At 42.8% G+C, this 19,124-nt stretch overlaps 1 protein-coding gene and 1 non-coding gene across 2 annotated transcripts; both read right to left on the bottom strand.

The window, feature by feature from the left end:
- Positions 1 to 623: 623 nt before the first annotated feature.
- LOC134677812 (serine/arginine repetitive matrix protein 1-like) lies at positions 624 to 18,823 on the bottom strand. The gene is made up of 18 exons (XM_063536240.1): positions 18,713 to 18,823; positions 18,004 to 18,084; positions 15,573 to 15,660; positions 15,075 to 15,173; positions 14,064 to 14,132; positions 13,422 to 13,510; positions 12,820 to 12,921; positions 12,385 to 12,516; positions 10,862 to 11,021; positions 10,060 to 10,223; positions 9,616 to 9,735; positions 9,271 to 9,390; positions 8,918 to 9,145; positions 7,480 to 7,615; positions 5,063 to 5,156; positions 1,385 to 1,459; positions 1,118 to 1,181; positions 624 to 758 (listed from the first exon to the last, which is right to left on the bottom strand). Exons 1-18 carry the CDS (start codon positions 18,797 to 18,799, stop codon positions 624 to 626), a joined length of 2,043 nt encoding a protein of 680 aa, XP_063392310.1. The 5' UTR covers positions 18,800 to 18,823.
- Trnaa-agc (transfer RNA alanine (anticodon AGC)) lies at positions 14,174 to 14,246 on the bottom strand. The gene has a single exon. It is a non-coding gene; the product is annotated as a tRNA-Ala (tRNA).
- Positions 18,824 to 19,124: the final 301 nt, after the last annotated feature.

Raw genomic sequence — 19,124 nt, 5'->3', positions numbered from 1 at the left:
TGTCTGTCTGACTACACACCTGGGGTCAGATCGTTAGGGTCCGGGGACAGGGGTCCGTCCCCGCTCCAGGACGCACTTGGCCAGCCTGTTCCCCGCCATGGTCGCTATGGGATACTCGCACCTGTCTGTCTGACTACACACCTGGGGTCAGATCGTTAAGGTCCGGGGACAGGGGTCCGTCTCCGCGCCAGGTCGCACTTGGCCAGCCTGTTCTCAGCCATGGTCGCTATGGGACACTCGCACCTGTCTGTCTGACTACATACCTGGGGTCAGATCGTTAGGGTCCGGGGACAGGGGTCCGTCCCCGCTCCAGGAGGCGCACTTGGCTAGCCTGTTCCCCGCCATGGTCGCTATGGGATACTCGCACCTGTCTGTCTGACTACACACCTGGGGTCAGATCGTTAGGGTCCGGGGACAGGGGTCCGTCCCCGCTCCAGGACGCACTTGGCCAGCCTGTTCCCCGCCATGGTCGCTATGGGATACTCGCACCTGTCTGTCTGACTACACACCTGGGGTCAGATCGTTAGGGTCCGGGGACAGGGGTCCGTCTCCGCGCCAGGTCGCACTTGGCCAGCCTGTTCTCAGCCATGGTCGCTATGGGATACTCGCACCTGTCTGTCTGACTACACACCTGGGGTCAGATCGTTAGGGTCCGGCGACAGGGGTCCGTCGCCGCTCCAGGAGGCGCACTTGGCTAGCCTGTTCTCCGCCATGGTCGCTATGGGGATACGAGATGTGGTGGCGCTGGTGGTCGAACGCTGAAACGAACGTTCTAATAAGTTGCAAAATTCAAAATGGCGCCCAATTTTAATATGTTTTACGTTGATTATTCTCTTTATCTTGGACTAGGTTTTCATAATACGGATATAAAAGTAAAATACAGAAATAATACAAAATACATTACGTTGATTATTTATTCTTCTGTTAAAAATTTATTGCATAGCAAAAAAATATGTTGCAAAAGGCGTACTTAATGCCACACGACATTTTCTATAAAGTTAGGCTAAAGCAAAGAGCAGTAGTTAGTTGGTGCGGAATGTAAAGAATACAGAAATATCTAAATTGCCTTTTTTCTTTATAGGCATCAGTTATATAAAAGTGATATTATAACACTTACATCTCTCAAACTCTGAGATCCATCGCCACCCGCGCTGGATACTTCCCGTTTCACAATTGGAGTTCTAAAAAAAGGAGTTATTTAAATATTGATTTTCAATTAAAAAATGTATTCATCAGATCTCAACCAGCAAGCATAAGAAAACAGCTCAAAATTTGCATTTGATTACTTTGCCTGACATGTGAATAAAATGCAACTTTGCTATCAGTTTTTGAAGTGCAAAGTAAACCTTTCCGAGCTGGTGAGGTGAAAATGTATTTAACGTACCTATCTGGTATGGTGTCTAGTCTGGTCCTCTCTACAGCTGGACTTTGACTCTTCTCGCCGCTTCGGGTCAACGACCTTTCAAACAAATAAATAAATAAATAATAAATAAATAAATATTTGGGGACAATCTTACACAAATCGACCTAGTCCCAAACTAAGCAAAGCTTGTACTATGGGTACTACACGACGATATACATACGTATATAGATAAATACATACTTATATACATAGAAAACATCCATGACTCAGGAACAAATATCTATGTTCATCACACAAATAAATGCCCTTACCGGGATTCGAACCCGGGACCATCGGCTTCATAGGCAGGGTCAGTGGCGTAGCTAGCATGGGTGGCACCCGGTGCGGAAATTGTGGGTGTCACCCCAAAATTCAATCAAAATTGTAAAATATATTTAAAAAGAGTAATTTTTTGTAATTTTTGTTAAATAGCTTAGGATTTACTCCATCGCTTTCATTTTACGAATTTTTATAGGTGGCACTACTGATGTTCACGGTCGCGGACCGCCCCCGCCGCCCCCCGCTAGCTACGCCACTGATGAAATGAGCAATCTTTGTATTTTTTACTCTATGTCTGAAGCATAGAAAAATATATTTAGACTCTGCTCACTCCATACATCAGTTTTGGTACCGAAAATATTAGTATTTTCATAGTCGACAGGGTCTCTATTGTTTCCCAAATAGTTTTAAGTCATAATGTATTGTTTGACCGAATTTTCGTTAGTCATAATTGGTTTTTCTCAGAAACGCGTTACTTTTCAGGATTGCCATAAAACAAACCTAACCTAACCTTTCTACAGAATAACCTTACGAATATCCTGAAAAGATAACGGTTTCAGTTTTATGACTAACGATAATATGACAAACAATACATTATGGCTTAAAACTTTATGGGAAACAAAGGGACCCCTAGTCGACATCTAGCATCGAGAGAACGGCGGATTATTACAATTGGCCTGCGACATACAGTAGAATCCGTTTATTATGACTCCGCTTATACTGACCAACCGCTTACTATGACGTAATTAGGATTGTTCATTTTTTTTCAAATGTTCTATTTCGAAAACCATTTCGAGATATAAGGTTTTTAAACAGTTTCCGACATTTGCTGCGATATAATAATTGAGGATTGAAGATATTTCAACAAATATCCTTATGACCTTAGTTTGACCTTCTCCTGGGCTGAATGTAAAGTCATTGCATAATAAAAGTTATCGAACCATAGTAAATAAATCCGTCACTCACGTATTGTCAAGGTTGTTATCATTGTCATCGATTGTCATAACAAAATTTTTCAGTTAAACCGCTGCGCTTGTTTGTTACAATTTGATTTATAATTAATACCTAAACAGTAGATTTCATTGCTTAATAATATATCAAAAACCTTGTTCCTATGTGTGGGAATGATTCACAAAAATAATAGTTCGAATCCACGAAGACCTACGACGTGAAAGATGGTGCCGTGAATTAAACTTGGAATACCTACCTACTTCACGTGTTACACACAGTATTGCTGTGAGAATCACGTCGATGTAAGTATAAAATTAATATTAATTTACTACAATTAAGTATTTAAAAGCTCACTTTATTGGTAGGGTCGTGGTATCTATTTATTTTCTGTGGTAATGTAGCCAGAGTATCTAAAGGCAAACCGTTAAACAGAGATGGTGCCTACTAGAAAGAAGGAATATACAAGAATACATAGCCATACTCAAAATTCAGCCTGAAACTGCTTTAAAAAGATATAATTTCTAATTTCCAGGTACATGTTGCAGTTCAAGCTGCTGATATCATGGTGGACAAGACTTAATAAAGAGTTGTGAATAATAAAACATGTTTTAGTTTACCTACTTTTTTATTAATATGGGAAATAATTTATATATGTTTCCAAAAAAAAAATTGTGACTTTACATTAAATGTATGTTTATCATGTTCTGCACGAGCATCTGACAATGATGGCTTCTTGTTGACCATCCAGAAGAGAAGTGTATGGTTTGTTATTTACTCTGTTCCCAGGCATTATTTACGGTCGTAAAGTATTACGACGATTAATAATTAATATGACGTTCGTTTCAATACAAAATGCTCAACTTTGTTCTGGGCCCAAGTGCAGTTACATATCTCACAGCTGTATCTAAATAGGAATCACGATGACCTGAAATAATAGGATATAATTAGCAAAATTGGCATGTTGTTGGCAATAGTAGTATAAGTATGTAGTACAATATCCAAACAATGGTGACAAGCCGGTAGAAAGCACCCACTGGGTGCTAAGCTACCTTTAGCAATGGACGCTTGTAACGATTTTATGAATCCAATCTTCTTACAAATCGAATCAGTTAAAATATATATGATGTAGGTAACTTACATTTGTATTTTTGCTCCCTTGATTTCAGCCAAGTTATGGTTGGAGTTGGATGCTATATGGATACATACTCCAATAAAACTAAGTTATATTATATAACTTAGGCAGATTTCTGGAATCAGCTTTCTCAAATTTATAGCGTAGGTATTTTGAAATTAATGATTCAAAATAAACGAGTTTTCCATTCCAGACGATTGTTATTTATAGAAACACGTGACACTGACATTGTCGACAGGTGACATTACAATCAATTGACAATGACAACTATTTTTTTAATGCTTGTTGTTGCTTGTGCATTATCCTAATCAGCAGACGACATGTAATTTACGAGACGTCGTATCTCATATTTTCAATAAATTATAAATATTCAACCGAGCTACGAATTACTAAATCATTCAAATTGGTATCTTAAATTAACCTATATTTTCAGAAAATAAAATAAAAATGGGGGTCTAAAAAAATGAACAATCCTAATTACTGTGCGAAGTTTGGTTTTCATATAAAATTCTTTGTGACAAATTCGGATAAGATGACTTCGCTTATAGTGACAAACCGCTTACTATGACCTAAAAATCTTATTTCCATGAAATTATGTCCGGTTATACTGACACGTTCGCTGATTTTCGTGGCCGTCATCACATCTTTCCCTTCGAGGACGTTTGGTGCGTTCGTGGCGTGTAAGGTATTTTAGTTTTGACAAGTATGATATTTGTTACAAGTTTAATAAAACTCATTTCTCATAAAGGAATTTGAGATTAATTTGGAAAACAACAAAAATAAGAAGTTGTACAAGTATGTTTTATATGACATCCGCTTAGTATGACGTGTTTGTCACTTCCCTTCGATGTCATTATAAGCGGATTCTACTATACATACGCAGTGAAGCTAAGTAAAAGTGTGTAAAAAGGAGGTGATGGTAATACCAGAGTTATATAACTCCGTATAAGAAAAATAAAGTCTAAGAAAAAGAACGTGCCTCGGAAATCAAGAAAAAGTCATTCTCGAATAGATAGATAGACACACACCTTTGGCCTGTTCTGGGCTAGATGGCGTTGACGACACCGTTTCATATTTAACAATTTTAACACATATCAGTGAAAGAGCATGGGTCAGTATGGAACAATACAAATTAAAAATCATTTATCCGTAAACATATTTTGATTAATTTATACATTTTCAATTTTATTTTAAGTTTTAATCGTGTGTCGATAGATGGCACTAAATGTACCGTGACAACAAAATTTACTTTGGCAATAGCCCTCTATACTATATATATTCCCTTTGGTAATACGTACCGTTTGTCTCTATGGTCCGTGGCGTCGTAATAAATCGAAGCGTCCTCGTGGTTTCTGATCGGCTCGCCTCCACTCACGACAGAATGGATTTTCACTGCAACAATACAAATATTCATTGGCCGAGCGTTGGCGAAGGTCTCAGTTACAGCTTGGTCAATGCTTTCGTTCAAACAGGGACCCTCCTAACTGTACATCGGTGGACATTTATTCATCATCATTATCATATCAGCCCTTTATCGCCCACTGCTGAGCATAGGCCTCTCTTCTAGTACGCCGCTTGTCCCGGTCCTGAGCTAATCTCATCCAGAAGTGACCCGCAATTTTCCGGATGTCGTCCACCCAACGAGCCAACGGACGCCAGGCGATTCTTTCATTTGAAAGCGGCCACTATTCTGTTAACATTTTAGTCCACCTGCCATCACTCTGCCTAGCAACATGTCCTGCCCAATTCCATTTTAGTTTGGTAATGACGAAACCTACGTCATGCACCTTGGTGCGGGGACGGATCTCGACATTCCTTACTCGATCTTGAAGCTTGATACCGAGAATGGCGCGCTCCATGGCTCTCTGTGCTACAAATCTCAAACTTAGGGTTCCGTACCCAAAGGGTAAAAACGTGACCCTATTACTAAGACTCCTCTGTCATTCTGTCTGTCTGTCACCGGGCTGTATCTCATGAATAATAGCTAGACAGTCGAAATTTTCACAGACGATACAAAAAACAAAATAAAATAAATATTTAAGAGCCAACAACAGGAGTGGTCATTTCTCTATACAAACGTACTCGACTGTTTCCTCCTTGGGTTTTGATGCTAGAGCAATGATTTTTTCAACACAGATTAATATTGTCAATATCTGTGTCGGACCGTTTTGCTTTTTTTTATATTTTTGTTTTTTAAGGCGCTAGAGCCCTTCAAAAATGGCCAAAATGGCCTCATTGACTATGCCGCAAGAGAGGCGTCATTGAGAGGCGTAGTATTCAAAACTGATATCAATTAGCCAAAAAAGCAAAACGGTCCGACATAGATAATTTCATAATCATTTAGATTTTCCAATTTGGTGACGATTGGTTAAGTTTTGGAGGAGGAAACAGTCGAGTACGAAACCTCGATTTTTGAGATTTTTACGCAGGATTTTTCGCCTTGTCCTTATCGCACTAGTTTTAGGAGCCGCTTCCGTTACCGAGACGGGTATATTTATCTAAAATATTTAAAACTCAGCTCCTGTTTTGTCTTAAGTTTGGTTCCCATACAATAAACGTGACTTTTTTGCCTTTTTTTGCGTAATTGTACGGTACCCTTTGTGCGCGAGTCCGACTCGCAATTAGCCGGTTTTTTAAGCTTATCGCGAGGTCCACAGCTCACATTGCCACTGGTTATATTGTCTACATTCAAAACTAAAATTTTCAAGATATCTTTATCAAAATTTGCTCCACAAAAAATCGCTCTGAGAAATTGTGCGACGCTATCGCTCTTATGTGAAGTGTTGATAGAATCATACCAAGCTAAATCTGCAGCGATTTGAATAGCACAGACTGTGTAAGTGTTATTTTAAACGTTATACTTAATTTCACAGTTTTTTTTGAGCTGACGAACCTAATTGGATGGGACTATAGTTCGTTTTTTTTAGCATTAGAAAGAACTTGCAAGAAGGTAAGCGATCTTGACATGTCTTTTAATTGATAACGCTTTTTAAAAACCAAAATCTATTACTTATGAAAGCAGAAGAATATAAATGTTCGTATTAGATTCATAATTGTTACATATTTGCTGGAACTTATTTTTAAAACGTGTTTTTCAATTAAAAGACACATCAAGATTGTTTACCTAATTTCTAATGCTAAAAAAAACGAACTATAGGCCTGGACGTGGACGCAGTCCAATACGTTGGTCCGATCCGCACCGCACCGCTCTTGACTCCACAGTTCACATGGCTCTCCACACCACCGAGGACAAACTCAGATGGAGAAAGATCGTGAAAAAGAAAGCGATTCAAAAGGGAGGTCTTCTTCCTCGCGTTATCCCGGCATTTTGCCACGGCTCACATAGGAGCCTGGGGTCCGCTTGACAACTAATCCCATGATTTGACGTAGGCACTAGTTTTTACGAAAGCGACTGCCATCTGACCTTCCAAGCCAGAGGGGAAACTAGGCCTTATTGGGATTAGTCCGGTTTCCTCACGATGTTTTCCTTCACCGAAAAGCGACTAGTAAATATCAAATGATATTTCGTACATAAGTTCCGAAAAACTCATTGGTACGAGCCGGGGTCTGAACCCGCGACCTCCGGATTGCAAGTCGCACGCTCTTACCGCTAGGCCACCAGCGCTTCGATGATTGATTCAAAAGGGAGGTCACCCCTCAATATGGAGGAATGCGTTGCGAGGAGGAACCCGAGGAATCTAATTGAGTAACTCACCCGAATGGCCAGGAGAGGCAGAGTCAGGCGGCCTAACTCGTATTTCTAGCCGACTAGATACTGTGGCGCCCTCTGGCGGGTCCTGTTTCTCTGGTCTCCGAGGCGGCGCCGTGGTTGTTGACGAACTTGATAGGCTCTGCGAAAAAAAATCCATGGTAAAACGAATGCTTGTTTTAAGGGGCCCACTGATTAACAGTCCGCCGGACGGTATCGGCCTGCCAGTTAGAACAAAATTTTGACAGTTCCGAACAATTGACAGGCCGATACCGTCCGGCGGACTGTTAATCAGTGGGCCCCTTTAAAAACAAAAAGGGGGTTCCGTTGCCGGGCGTCAGACCGTCAACATCTCCTGAAGATGCCTCGTAGAGAGGCGAAACACGTGTCGAGTATTGTTCTTTTGGTGGTGGTTTGTTATATTTATTTGCGTATTTATTTTTGCGGTGGGAGGGTGGGAATATAAATTCCATGTAAAAGATACGCATGTAAGTATAACGGGTTAGCATGATTGACTAGCACGTCAACTTTTCGCGGATTTAGTAATATTTTGGTTTTAATTCAAAAGGGAGGGTTATGATAATGATATTAGCAGTATTTTTGCTGTTTCAGCGTATTGTCAAAACTACTGGAAGTGATGAGCCGATTTTAATGATTGTAATAGATGTCGACAGACTTGGCTTTTTGAGTAGGTTAATTCTTAAACTCAGGGCTCGGAAACGGTATTGAAATACCAGTTAATATCGTTCTAAAACCATCATATTATTTCGTTCATTAAAAACCGGTTAATTTATTGAACACGAACTAAAAAAAATCGTTCTCTGTCTTTACAAGGTCCTTACCGGTAAAAAAATGGGAACAAATTTAATGGTTCGCGGAGAACGATATACTTAATACCGGTTACTCTCAGGTCTCCGAGACGCTCGGTTAAACTCGTCTTCATACGTGAAAGAGATAGCATTATTTACTCGCTCTATCTTGCTTCGATATGGTCATTTTAATTAACCGGTTAATTTCGGTACCACGAAAACGAAAGACAAACTCATTTGGCGTATACCGGTATTTCAATAGAAGAGTTGTTTAACCGGTATAGAATGGAATAGAAGCGTTTATTTGCAAGAATACGTAGGTATGTATAATGTGTTACATGGTATAAAATATTGTCACAGTATTCAGCCAAAACAAAATGCAAATGTACTTAAAATCTGTTGCTGTTTGCTGTGCCCTAGAGGGTGTCATGTTGTACACAATTCTATGTAATAGGTTGAGAAACAATGTGATATGTGATATGCAATAAAGATAATGAGTATGAATGAGTATAAAATCTACTTATATAAATCCTTATTTGTTAAAATTGCACTGCAAACGAAATCCTTTTCCTCCAGATGAATGAACGAAACCGGTTCGTTTAATAAACCGGTTTCCGAGCTCTGTTTAAACTGACCGGCGCGCTGTTGGCCCTCTGAAGCGGGGTGGGGGAGGCGGGCCCCTCGTGGCGGGAGGCGACGCCCCGCATCACGTCCACCCTGTAGCGCAGGGAGCCCCCGGTGCCGCCGTCGAAGGAGGCCTGCTGGAGCAACGGTCGGAGTAGGCTAATAGTTACTGACCGGCGCGCTGTTGAGCTAGAAACCATACTGCTGCGAGCATTGCTGGCTGTTCGGTGTCCGGGTGACTGTGATACCCTTGCGTTAAATTCTTATTTGTCAAAATTGCACTGCAAACGAAATCCATTTCCCCCGGGTGCATGAACGAAACCGGTTCGTTTAATAAACCGGTTTCCGAGCTCTGTTTACTCACCGGCGCGCTGTTGGCCCTCTGCAGCGGGGTGGGGGAGGCGGGCCCCTCGTGGCGGGAGGCGACGCTCCGCATCACGTCCACCCTGTAGCGCAGGGAGCCCCCGGTGCCGCCGTCGAAGGCCTGCTGGAGTAACGGGCGGAGTAGGCTAATAGTTACTGACCGGCGCTCTTGAGCTAGAAACCATACTGCTGCGAGCATTGCTGGCTGTTCGGTGTCCGGGTGACTGTGATACCCTTGCGTTAAATTCTTATTTGTCAAAATTGCACCGCAAAAATCCTTTTCCTCCAGATGAATGAACGAAACCGGTTCGTTTAATAAACCGGTTTCCGAGCTCTGTTCACTCACCGGCGCGCTGTTGGCCCTCTGAAGCGGGGTGGGGGAGGCGGGCCCCTCGTGGCGGGAGGCGACGCCCCGCATCACGTCCACCCTGTAGCGCAGGAAGCCCCCGGTGCCGCCGTCGAAGGCCTGCTGGAGTAACGTTTGGAGTAGGCTAATAGTTACTGCCCGGCGCGGTGTTGAGCTAGAAACCATACTGCTGCGAGTATTGCTGGCTGTACGGTGCTCGGGTGACTCTGATACCTGTAGTGTTGGGAGGGTCCCACGCGTTGAGCTAAGCATTAGTGTTGGTGCGCTGTTAAGCTAGAAACCGTACTGCTGCGAGCATTGCTGGATGTTCGGTGCTCGGGTGATTGTGATACCTGTAGTGTGGGGGGGAAAAATTGCACCGCAAAAATCTTTTTCCTCCGGATAAATGAACGAAACCGGTTTCCGAGCTCTGTTTACACTCACCGGCGCGCTGTTGGCCCTCTGAAGCGGGGTGGGGGAGGCGGGCCCCTCGTGACGGGAGGCGACGCCCCGCATCACGTCCACCCTGTAGCGCAGGGAGCCCCCGGTGCCGCCGTCGAAGGAGGCCTGCTGGAGTAACGGGGGTCGGAGCTTGCGGACGTGAGCGCCTGAAAAAAAAAATTTTACGAATTTTTCAACAAAATAGGGTACTATACTGTATTTACAATAAATTATTTGACACCGTACATGAAATAAAGCACCCGATAATTATTAGAAAAACACAGATAGGAGTTACTTTTAAACACAAGTTCTATTTAATAAATCGGAAAGAACTATAAAAAGTAGGTGAGTTGACCGTGACGTCACGATGTAATGTTTCATATAATATCCATATTAGTAAATCGTTTTGACAGTTCTAAAAAAGTAACTGATTTGACTAGTAGAAAAATACCCTGTACATTGTGCAACGTGGGGGGTAAGTGGAATATTGTAATATATTCACAACAGCCGTAGGCTGGAATGAATTAAAGATTCGAGTAACAATATTCTTACTCCCGGAGTTCCACAATGATTTTCATCACATTTACGAAGAAAAAAATAATAATTTTAAGCGAAATCATTCTTAAATACGGCGACGGTTCAAGCATTCGTCCGCCATAATGATTTTTTTTGCGTACGGGTGTCCATAGGCAACGGTAATCGCTTACCATCAGGCGATTCGTCTGCTCGTTTGCCTCCTATATCATAAAAAAAAAATGTGCTTCGACATTACTACGTCCTCGTTTCACTTCGGCCGCTAACTCACCTATAGCAGGTAAACTCCAGCTGCGGGGTAAAGCGGGCCGCAATTTAGGGAAGGCCTCTATGCCGGGGATGTGTAGGCAGCGCTGCGGCCGCGGGGACAGGGGTGCTGGAGGTGCGGGCGCGGCCCGCTCCACGGGCGGCGGGACCGGCACTGGCGCGGGCTGCAAGTACAATATTATGTAGTAATTTCCGATACAAGTGCGGAAAGTAGGAAAATCGGAAAATAAATTAAAACACGACCAAAGGGAGTGTTTTGAATCGACCCGAGTTGCGACCTATTCGCATGTGTATTGTAGTTTGTACAACGTTTTACAGTATATTATGGCCCTTTAAATTTTCGACATAGGCACGAAAAGTGCTTATTCCCTCACTAGTGCGGGAAAGTAGGCTTATATGTACTGTAAATAAAATGACCCACTGACAAACAACCAAAGTTAATAATTATCTGTGATAGCGATACCTGTAGTGTTGGAGACGCGCTGTGTGGAGCGTTGGCTGAACTAGAAACCATACTGCTGCGAGCATTGCTGGCTGTTCGGTGCCGACTGTGGTACCTGTAGTGTGTGGGGAGGGTCCCTCGCGTTGACCTGAGCATTAGTATTAGCGCGCTGTGTGAGTTAGAAACCGTACTGCTGCGATGCTGGCTGTTCGGTGCCCGGGTGACTGTGATACCTGTAGTGTGGGGGGAGGGTCCCTCGCGTTGAGCTGAGCATTAGTGTTGGCGCGCTGTGTGAGCTAGAAACCGTACTGCTGCGAGCATTGCTGGCTGTTCGGTGCTCGGGGGACTGTGGTACCTGTAGTGTGTGGGGAGGGTCCCTCGCGTTGACCTGAGAATTTGTATTGGCGCGCTGTGAGCTAAAAACCGTACTGCTGCGAGCATTGCTGGCTGTTCGGTGCTCGGGGGACTGTGGTACCTGTAGTGTGTGGGGAGGGTCCCTCGCGTTGACCTGAGAATTAGTATTGGCGCGCTGTGTGTGCTAAAAACCGTACTGCTGCGAGTATTGCTGGCTGTTCGGTGCTCGAGTGACTGTGGTACCTGTAGTGTGTGGGGAGGGTCCCTCGCGTTGACCTGAGAATTAGTATTGGCGCGCTGTGTGAGCTAAAAACCGTACTGCTGCGATCATTGCTGGCTGTTCGGTGCTCAAGTGACTGTGGTACCTGTAGTGTGAGGGAGGGTCCCTGGCGTTAAGCTGAGCATTAGTGTTATCGCGCTGTGTGAGCTAAAAACCGTACTGCTGCGAGCATTGCTGGCTGTTCGTTGCTTGGGTGACTGTGATACCTGTAGTGTGGGGGGAGGGACCCTCGCGTTGAGCTGAGCATTAGTGTTGGCGCGCTGTGTGAGCTAGAAACCGTACTGCTGCGAGCATTCCTGGCTGTTCGGTGCTCGGGTGAGTGTGGTACCTGTAGTGTGTGGGGAGGGTCCCTCGCGTTGACCTGAGCATTAGTATTGGCGCGCTGTGTGAGCTAGAAAAAGTATTGCTGCGAGCATTGCTGGCTGTTTGGCGCTCGGGTGACTGTGGGTACCTGTAGTGTGGGGGGAGGGTCCCTCGCGTTGAGCTGAGCATTTGTGTTGGCACGCTGTGTGCGCGGAGCGTTGGCTGAACTAGAAACCGCACTGCTGCGAGCATTGCTGGCGCCTGTTCGATGCTCTGGGGACTGTTGACAAATATAACATTTTAAATATTTTTAAACGGGTTCTGCGTTGCTGTCACAGAGGGCTGACAGCGTAAAGGCAGATCACAGAGGAGATAGCGTGACGACTAGGAGACATCCTAAACAGGATGTTATCCTTATAATGATGAGAAAGCTATATTGGGTCTGGTAGTATTACATGATTTGAATCAGAATCTGAATTTTTTTTTTTTTTTGGCTAACAAATTGACAGTATATTCTCGAGCTTTACAAAGTTGATTGAGGTAGCCGCCATACAAAGAAAAAGCGTTACGTAAGCGACCTTACCTGTAATTGCTCCTGTTTCCATTCATTGTCTGTGGTCTCTTCTGAATCGTCGAACTGAGATTTCCATAGAGATACTAGAGTCAACGCGCCTCCCTTTGTGACCTATTAACAATTAAAATATATTTAAGACGAAAGTGGATGACCGCGCGAAATCGCCTTTCCAGTCAAACTTAGTTGAGTTTTTCGGAACTTAATACTTATTAACTCACATTATAGACGGGTCTAACGCGAATTATATTCAATTACCTTGATTTACCTTGATTTGATTTAGATTTTTGGTAAATCAAGGTAATTGAATATAATTCGCGTTAGACCCGTCTATAATGTGAGTTAATATGTATTCAAAACGCGAAAGTTTAATACTTATTTACGAAATATCATTTGATATTTACCAATCGCTTTTCGGTGAAGGAAAGCATCATGAGGGAACCGGACTAATCCCAATAAGGCCTAGTTTCCCCTCTGAGTTGGAAGATCAGATGGCAGTCGCTTTCATAAAAACTAGTGCCTACGCCAATTCTTGGGATTAGTTGCCAAGCGGACCCCAGGCTCCCATGAGTCGTGGCAAAATGACGCGAGGAAGAAGAGAGAATAAATAATACCTGTTGTAAAGCCGAGACATTTTCATCATCCATAACAGCAAATTGTGTGTAACTCTGGTCGGCCCGAGCCCTCGCCGTTCTGCGAGTACCTGTCACACAAACAACTTTATATCATAACTATTTTCTGTAAAATTTGTTAAACGTTGACCCATATGATGGAAAATTTTCCTGGCTATGGATGAAGCCTTGGTGGCTCAGATAGTAGAGCGCTAGAGTATAGATCCAGAGGCCGTGAGTTCAAGATAGTTATTTTTCCCCTTTTAAATGTATTCGAAGCTTAAATTTGTTGAACATTATTAAACATAACATACACTCATAGACAAATATCAACGCAAAAAAAAAATATTTACTAATTTTGAAAGTACTTTAGGTGCTGTAAGTGTAATGTTTTTTTGCGTTCCTCTAAATTTTTGTCCATGACTATAGTTAACCTTTTGGTAACAATATATGGTAGTTATAACACCCGAAAATGTACAAACTGTTTGTTAACTTTTATTTAAATACCTAAAGACTACAGACTATAGTGGACAATCAAGACGAACCGAATGACATTCGATTTGCCAAATTATAAACGAGCCATATTGAAAACCATACAGGGTGTTAAGAAGAAAAACTGAAGGAAATATATATAGTAGACTGTACCTCTCTTGAAATGCGTGTCCGAGTGTACGCTGTCCACGTCAGCTAAGATCCTAGGGCTGACCGCTTCAGCTGAAACAATAACGGAGTAAATTAAAAGTGGAAAAATTCCCTGTCTTGGGTGGGGCTTGAACCCACGACCACTGGATCGCTAGCCCAGCGCGCTGCCATCTGAGCTACCAAGATCTTACCTATACAGTGAATATTTCCACCTCATATGAGCCTTAGGGAGGCCCTAGCGACATCTACCATAAGAGTTTTACACTTCTTAAACTGCTACCGGAGTTCCGTCATATTGGAAATTCACCAACAACGATGTGCTGTCCAATACTAAATTAATGTTGTATCAACCAGAAAGGTCTGCGGACGTTGCTATTAAACTTAGCAATAAAATACATATGACAGTAAGTTTTCACAACACCAGCTCGGAAATGCTTACTTTGCACTTCAAAAACTGATAGCAAAGTTGCATTTTTTTCACATGTGTGGCAAAGTAATCAAATGCAAATTTTGAGTTGTTTTCTTATGTTTGGTGGTAGAATTGACTTTTAAATGATGATTTTGGATGATAAATATTTAATAACATTCATTTGGATTTGCTATTTTACATTTAATATTTGCTTCGGGTTGGTGTGGTGAAAAATGTTGTGTATCACTCGGGGGCAAATTTTGTTTAACCCTCGTGCTTTGAAACCCTCGCAACGCTCAAGATTACAATTTTAGAATCTGTCGCTTGCTCGGGTATCAATATTAGCACGAGCGGTTAAACAACAACTTTGCCTCCTTGTAAAACAAATAAGGTAGAAGTACTAGTGCTCGACGCTGCACTAGTATTCGACATGGGAACTTTATGTCAAAGTGACAAGGATTAAATTTGAATACAGAAAAAATCTTCGCCGTTCAAATTTAACCTATATTACTTTGACATAAAGTGCCCATGTCGAATACTAGTGCAGCGTCGAGCACTAGTACTTCTACCTTAACTATTTCCAGTTTTAATTTATTTTTAAGTACCTGGGTTGCTGGTGGCGGGCGTGTGATCTTGATGTGCCAATTCCTGCACACAGCACGGTGGCGCCGTCACCACGCGAAGCCGGGCCAACGTCGGCCCACCTGTACATATAAAACAATCAACATCAGTTTGGTTGATTTGAACCTTAAAGCCACCACGATAAAGCCGCTTTTTAAACGACATTGTTGCTTTGGCACGCGCTCAACGAGAGCCAGCTGCTCGCACAATAGAAATGGCTTTTGTTTAACAGATAAGGGTCTTACGCGTAAAAATCATTTGAGAAAATTCATACTATAATAACTTAGCTATAGTAGTGTTTCTATTTGAAATAACACAAATTTAAATATTTTCATAAAATACCTCGGGTAGCCCCTTAATCAATAAATGTTATAACTACCCGAAAATGTAGAATTTATTTGTTTACTTTTATTTAAGTACCTAAAGAAACAGAGTATAATGCCATGCCATGCAATTAAAATCATACAAGTACATAAACTTACCGGGGCCGACTCTCGGCTTGCACGGCGGCACGCTCTGCCGCTCGGGCCGCGTGGCTGTGGTGCCGGTCACCACTGAAGTGCTCGTTTCCTGCAACAATATAAAAAAAATCAATACCTACAACACATGCACACACGCATAGTCTAATAAAACATGGTCTTCTCTTCCCAGAGCGACACAAGCCTACGTCACAATAACATTGCCACTTTATGTAGTGCTATCGCATATTATCATAAAGCGCTGTCGCATGGTGACGTAGGCTTGTGTCAGTCACGTGACCACGAAAAGACGGGAAGAGAGTACCAGGCGGAGTATATTATTATACCATGCACACAGCTATGCCGCTATTTTAAATATATTTAGAACGGGTCACTCACGTATTTTAAGTCGAAAAACGCTCGACATGTTTCACTCCGTACCGAGGAGTGTCATCAGGAGCTTGCGTTTACGGACGGTTGCAGTGTGGACGAACCATTAGCGAATGACGTAGTGAGTGTTGTGTGCAACCCATCATTTGACAATAATGCCATAAACGAGGGTAGTTTCTCGCTCCCCCTGCCGCCACCGGCGCCTGCGCCGAGTCATCGGGCGCGGAGAGCTGCGGCGCGCAGTCTGCGCCGGTCCGTCACCGTAAACGCAAGCTCCTGATGACACTCCTCGGTACGGAGTGAAACATGTCGAGCGTTTTTCGTCTTAAAATACGTGAGTGACCCGTTCTTAATATATTTAATATGTCTGTGTCTCACGGAAGTTTTGTTATTAAAAATGCCGCTATTTTGCCCAGAAGAAAGGCATCCTTAGGGCTGATTTAGACGGCGCGCGAACTCGCATGCGGTTTTAGTTACATTGCGGACTGTTGGTTACGTCCAATTCAACCGATCGATTAAAACCCGCAATGTAATGAAACTCGCATGCGAGTTCTCGCATCGTCTAAATGAGCCCTTAGTGAAGGGGTTGTGGGGCAGCCCAAACAGCATACTAAACACCAGGAGCACTGGAACCGTTTGCATTGCTCACTCCAAGGGGCCTCTACGTGTTGGATCTATATCCACGCAGGCCTATCAACAGACCGGGATTTATAGGCCCGTGAAATCCAAAATCCCATCAAAAACATTATAGTTCGTCAAGATGCTCTGGTTTCACATAACATCAATTTTTTTTGTAGTAGAAGAATTGCATTGCGAGACTTGCATCTTTTTACATGTACAGTCCGTTTTTTTTAGCATTAGAAAGAACTCCACAGAAGCAAGCGTGCAGTTTTTATCAGGCTCTTTAATTGTTAATAATTATTGAATTATCTAATGTAGCATGGTCAATACATATAATTTACTTCCAATTATTACCGCTAAAAGTGCCGGATTTGGAACCACAAGCTTACTTCTGCGAAGTTCTTTCTAATGCTAAAAAAACGGACAGTACATGTAAAAAGATGCAAGTCTCGCAATGCAATTCTTCTACTACAAAAATTTTTTAGATGTTATGTGAAACCAGAGCATCTTGACAGATGATTGTTGCAACGACAGTTTATTAAGAAGAGGTCTGTGCGCCGTCGGAGATCTGAGGTGCGCCACACCTTTTCCTATGGCTGTAAAGTCCAATCGCAGCACGACACATTCTGTCACAAAGATCGCAGGTGAAACGCGAATCCGTTGAAACCAAGTCGGTTATTTTAGTCAGTGCCAGGGGGTGTTAAACCGTATCAATAAGATATTTTTAAATTTTAATACGTGCCGCTTTGTTTTGCTCGACTTGGCGGGGGCACTGCTGTGCCCCCAGATGGAGCTACAAATAATGGTGAAATAGGGGCCTGGTAAAAGCTAGTGGTAACCACAGACAAAACATCCTCTAGACTGAGCATAGTCGCGCTGCCCCCGCTGCCACGGATATGGTAATTTTACTCTATGTTCGAGTCGAAAGTGTCTTTGTGTGACGTCCGTGAACTCGTTCGTCGTTTGAACGGATCAATCACGGCACGGGACCTCGCTCACCTCGTCCCGCGCACCCCCGCATTTTTGGCAGCATCGGTTTCATGAAATAATTGCTCTAAACTCCGTCTAGAGGATTCCTAGTCTATGGGGCATGGTAAAAGCTAGTGGCAGGCGTGGCTCACTCCGCGATTTCGTCGCTTTGCTACAGGTAGCTAAAAGTATGTACATACGTTCGACCCCAATTTTGGGGTTTGCCATAAGCCGCGCGTGGCGTTGTCGCCACCTAGCGGCCATATCTGTGCTGATCGTGACAGACGCGTTTTGTTAGAGAGTGAGTCTTCTGTACCTAGTACTATTCCCCCTATTCCTAGTAGTATCCCTTGCAGGGATAAGCTCGCCTTTGTACCTTTATTTCTGTAAATATTATGTAAACCTGTTTTGTGTACAATAAAGTGATTACTACTACTACTACTATTATTTATTCTGTGCTAGTGGTAACAAATACCTTGGCGTGTCGGTCGGGCGACGGCGCCGGGGTGCTCCGCGCCTCGGGCTCCTTCTCCGCCGTCGGCTTGTCCGTGGTCGACTGTGGACAATCAAACATGTTATTGACCGAGCGTCAGCGAAGGTCTTCTTTTCAGCTTGGGCAAACATTTCAAATATTAATTTCTTTTATATCTCAGCATGTTCTCTGCAGGTCGCATTTCTCAACCGGTTCTCGTGAAATTCCATAATTACGTAGATATTTTTGTCTAAATAGTTTTTAGGGTTCCGTACCCCAAAAGGTACAAACGGGACTCTATTACTAAGACTCCACTGTACGTCTGTCTGTATCTCATGAACTGTGAAAGCTAGACAGTTGAAATATTCACGGTTAATGTATTTCTGTTGCCGCTATAACAACAAATACTAAATACAAAATAAAATAAATATTTAAGTAGGGCTTCCATACAACAAACGTGATTTTTTTGTCGTTTTGAAATTGAAAGTCTTTATTTCAGGTCTGTCGGCCCATACACTGTGCTTAAAATATGTTAGTTGAGTACATAAATTGTAAAATCAATTAATTAAATTAAAATTAAATTACACTAAAAATTATAAATCAATTAAATTCAATGGTACAGAACTCTTCGTGCGCGAGTCCGGCTCGCACTTGGCCGGTTTTTTTCAAAATGACGGTACCAGAGACGCCAGAGTTAGTAAAAACAACTCACGTATCCGTTGACGTGTTTGTCCGGCTCGGGCCGCTTGTTGTCCAGCTTGTGGGCCAGCAGCGCGGGCGCCGTGTCCGTGCCGGCCATCGTCGCCTCCGTCTCCAGCCGGCGTCGGGTCTGCAATCATCCAACATCATAAGTTTTCGAATTCAAACTGTTGTCAGACATACTAACGTTTATTTAAACTTTATTGAAATTATATATTTCAGGCATGGAACCCATAGTGTTAGTACAAAGTATATAATTTAACTACCTATATGTATGTTAGTGGGTTTGTATCAGGGATGTTGCGGATGTAAGTAGATTTTTTGACATCCGCGGATGCGGATGCGGATATTTTAAGCCTCACATGTCAAGATTTGGTACTTAAAAAACGTCAAATATTACGATTTTATTTAAACTTTTATTGCAC

Source organism: Cydia fagiglandana, chromosome 27, assembly GCF_963556715.1.
Source record: "Cydia fagiglandana chromosome 27, ilCydFagi1.1, whole genome shotgun sequence".
NCBI lineage: Eukaryota > Metazoa > Arthropoda > Insecta > Lepidoptera > Tortricidae > Cydia > Cydia fagiglandana.
Note: the sequence above shows the minus strand (reverse complement) of the source record. Positions and strands in the feature narration are given on the sequence as shown.

Bases quoted from the DNA above. Each gene is read 5' to 3' on its own strand.
- LOC134677812 (XM_063536240.1), bottom strand. From the start codon at position 18,799: ATGGCCGGCACGGACACGGCGCCCGCGCTGCTGGCCCACAAGCTGGAC. The intron at 7,616-8,917 runs GTCAGTTTAAAC...TTTTTTTCGCAG, and splicing joins AGAGGGCCAACAGCGCGCCG to AGCCTATCAAGTTCGTCAAC. The intron at 759-1,117 runs GTAAGTGTTATA...CGTTCGTTTCAG, and splicing joins GATCTCAGAGTTTGAGAGAT to CGTTCGACCACCAGCGCCAC.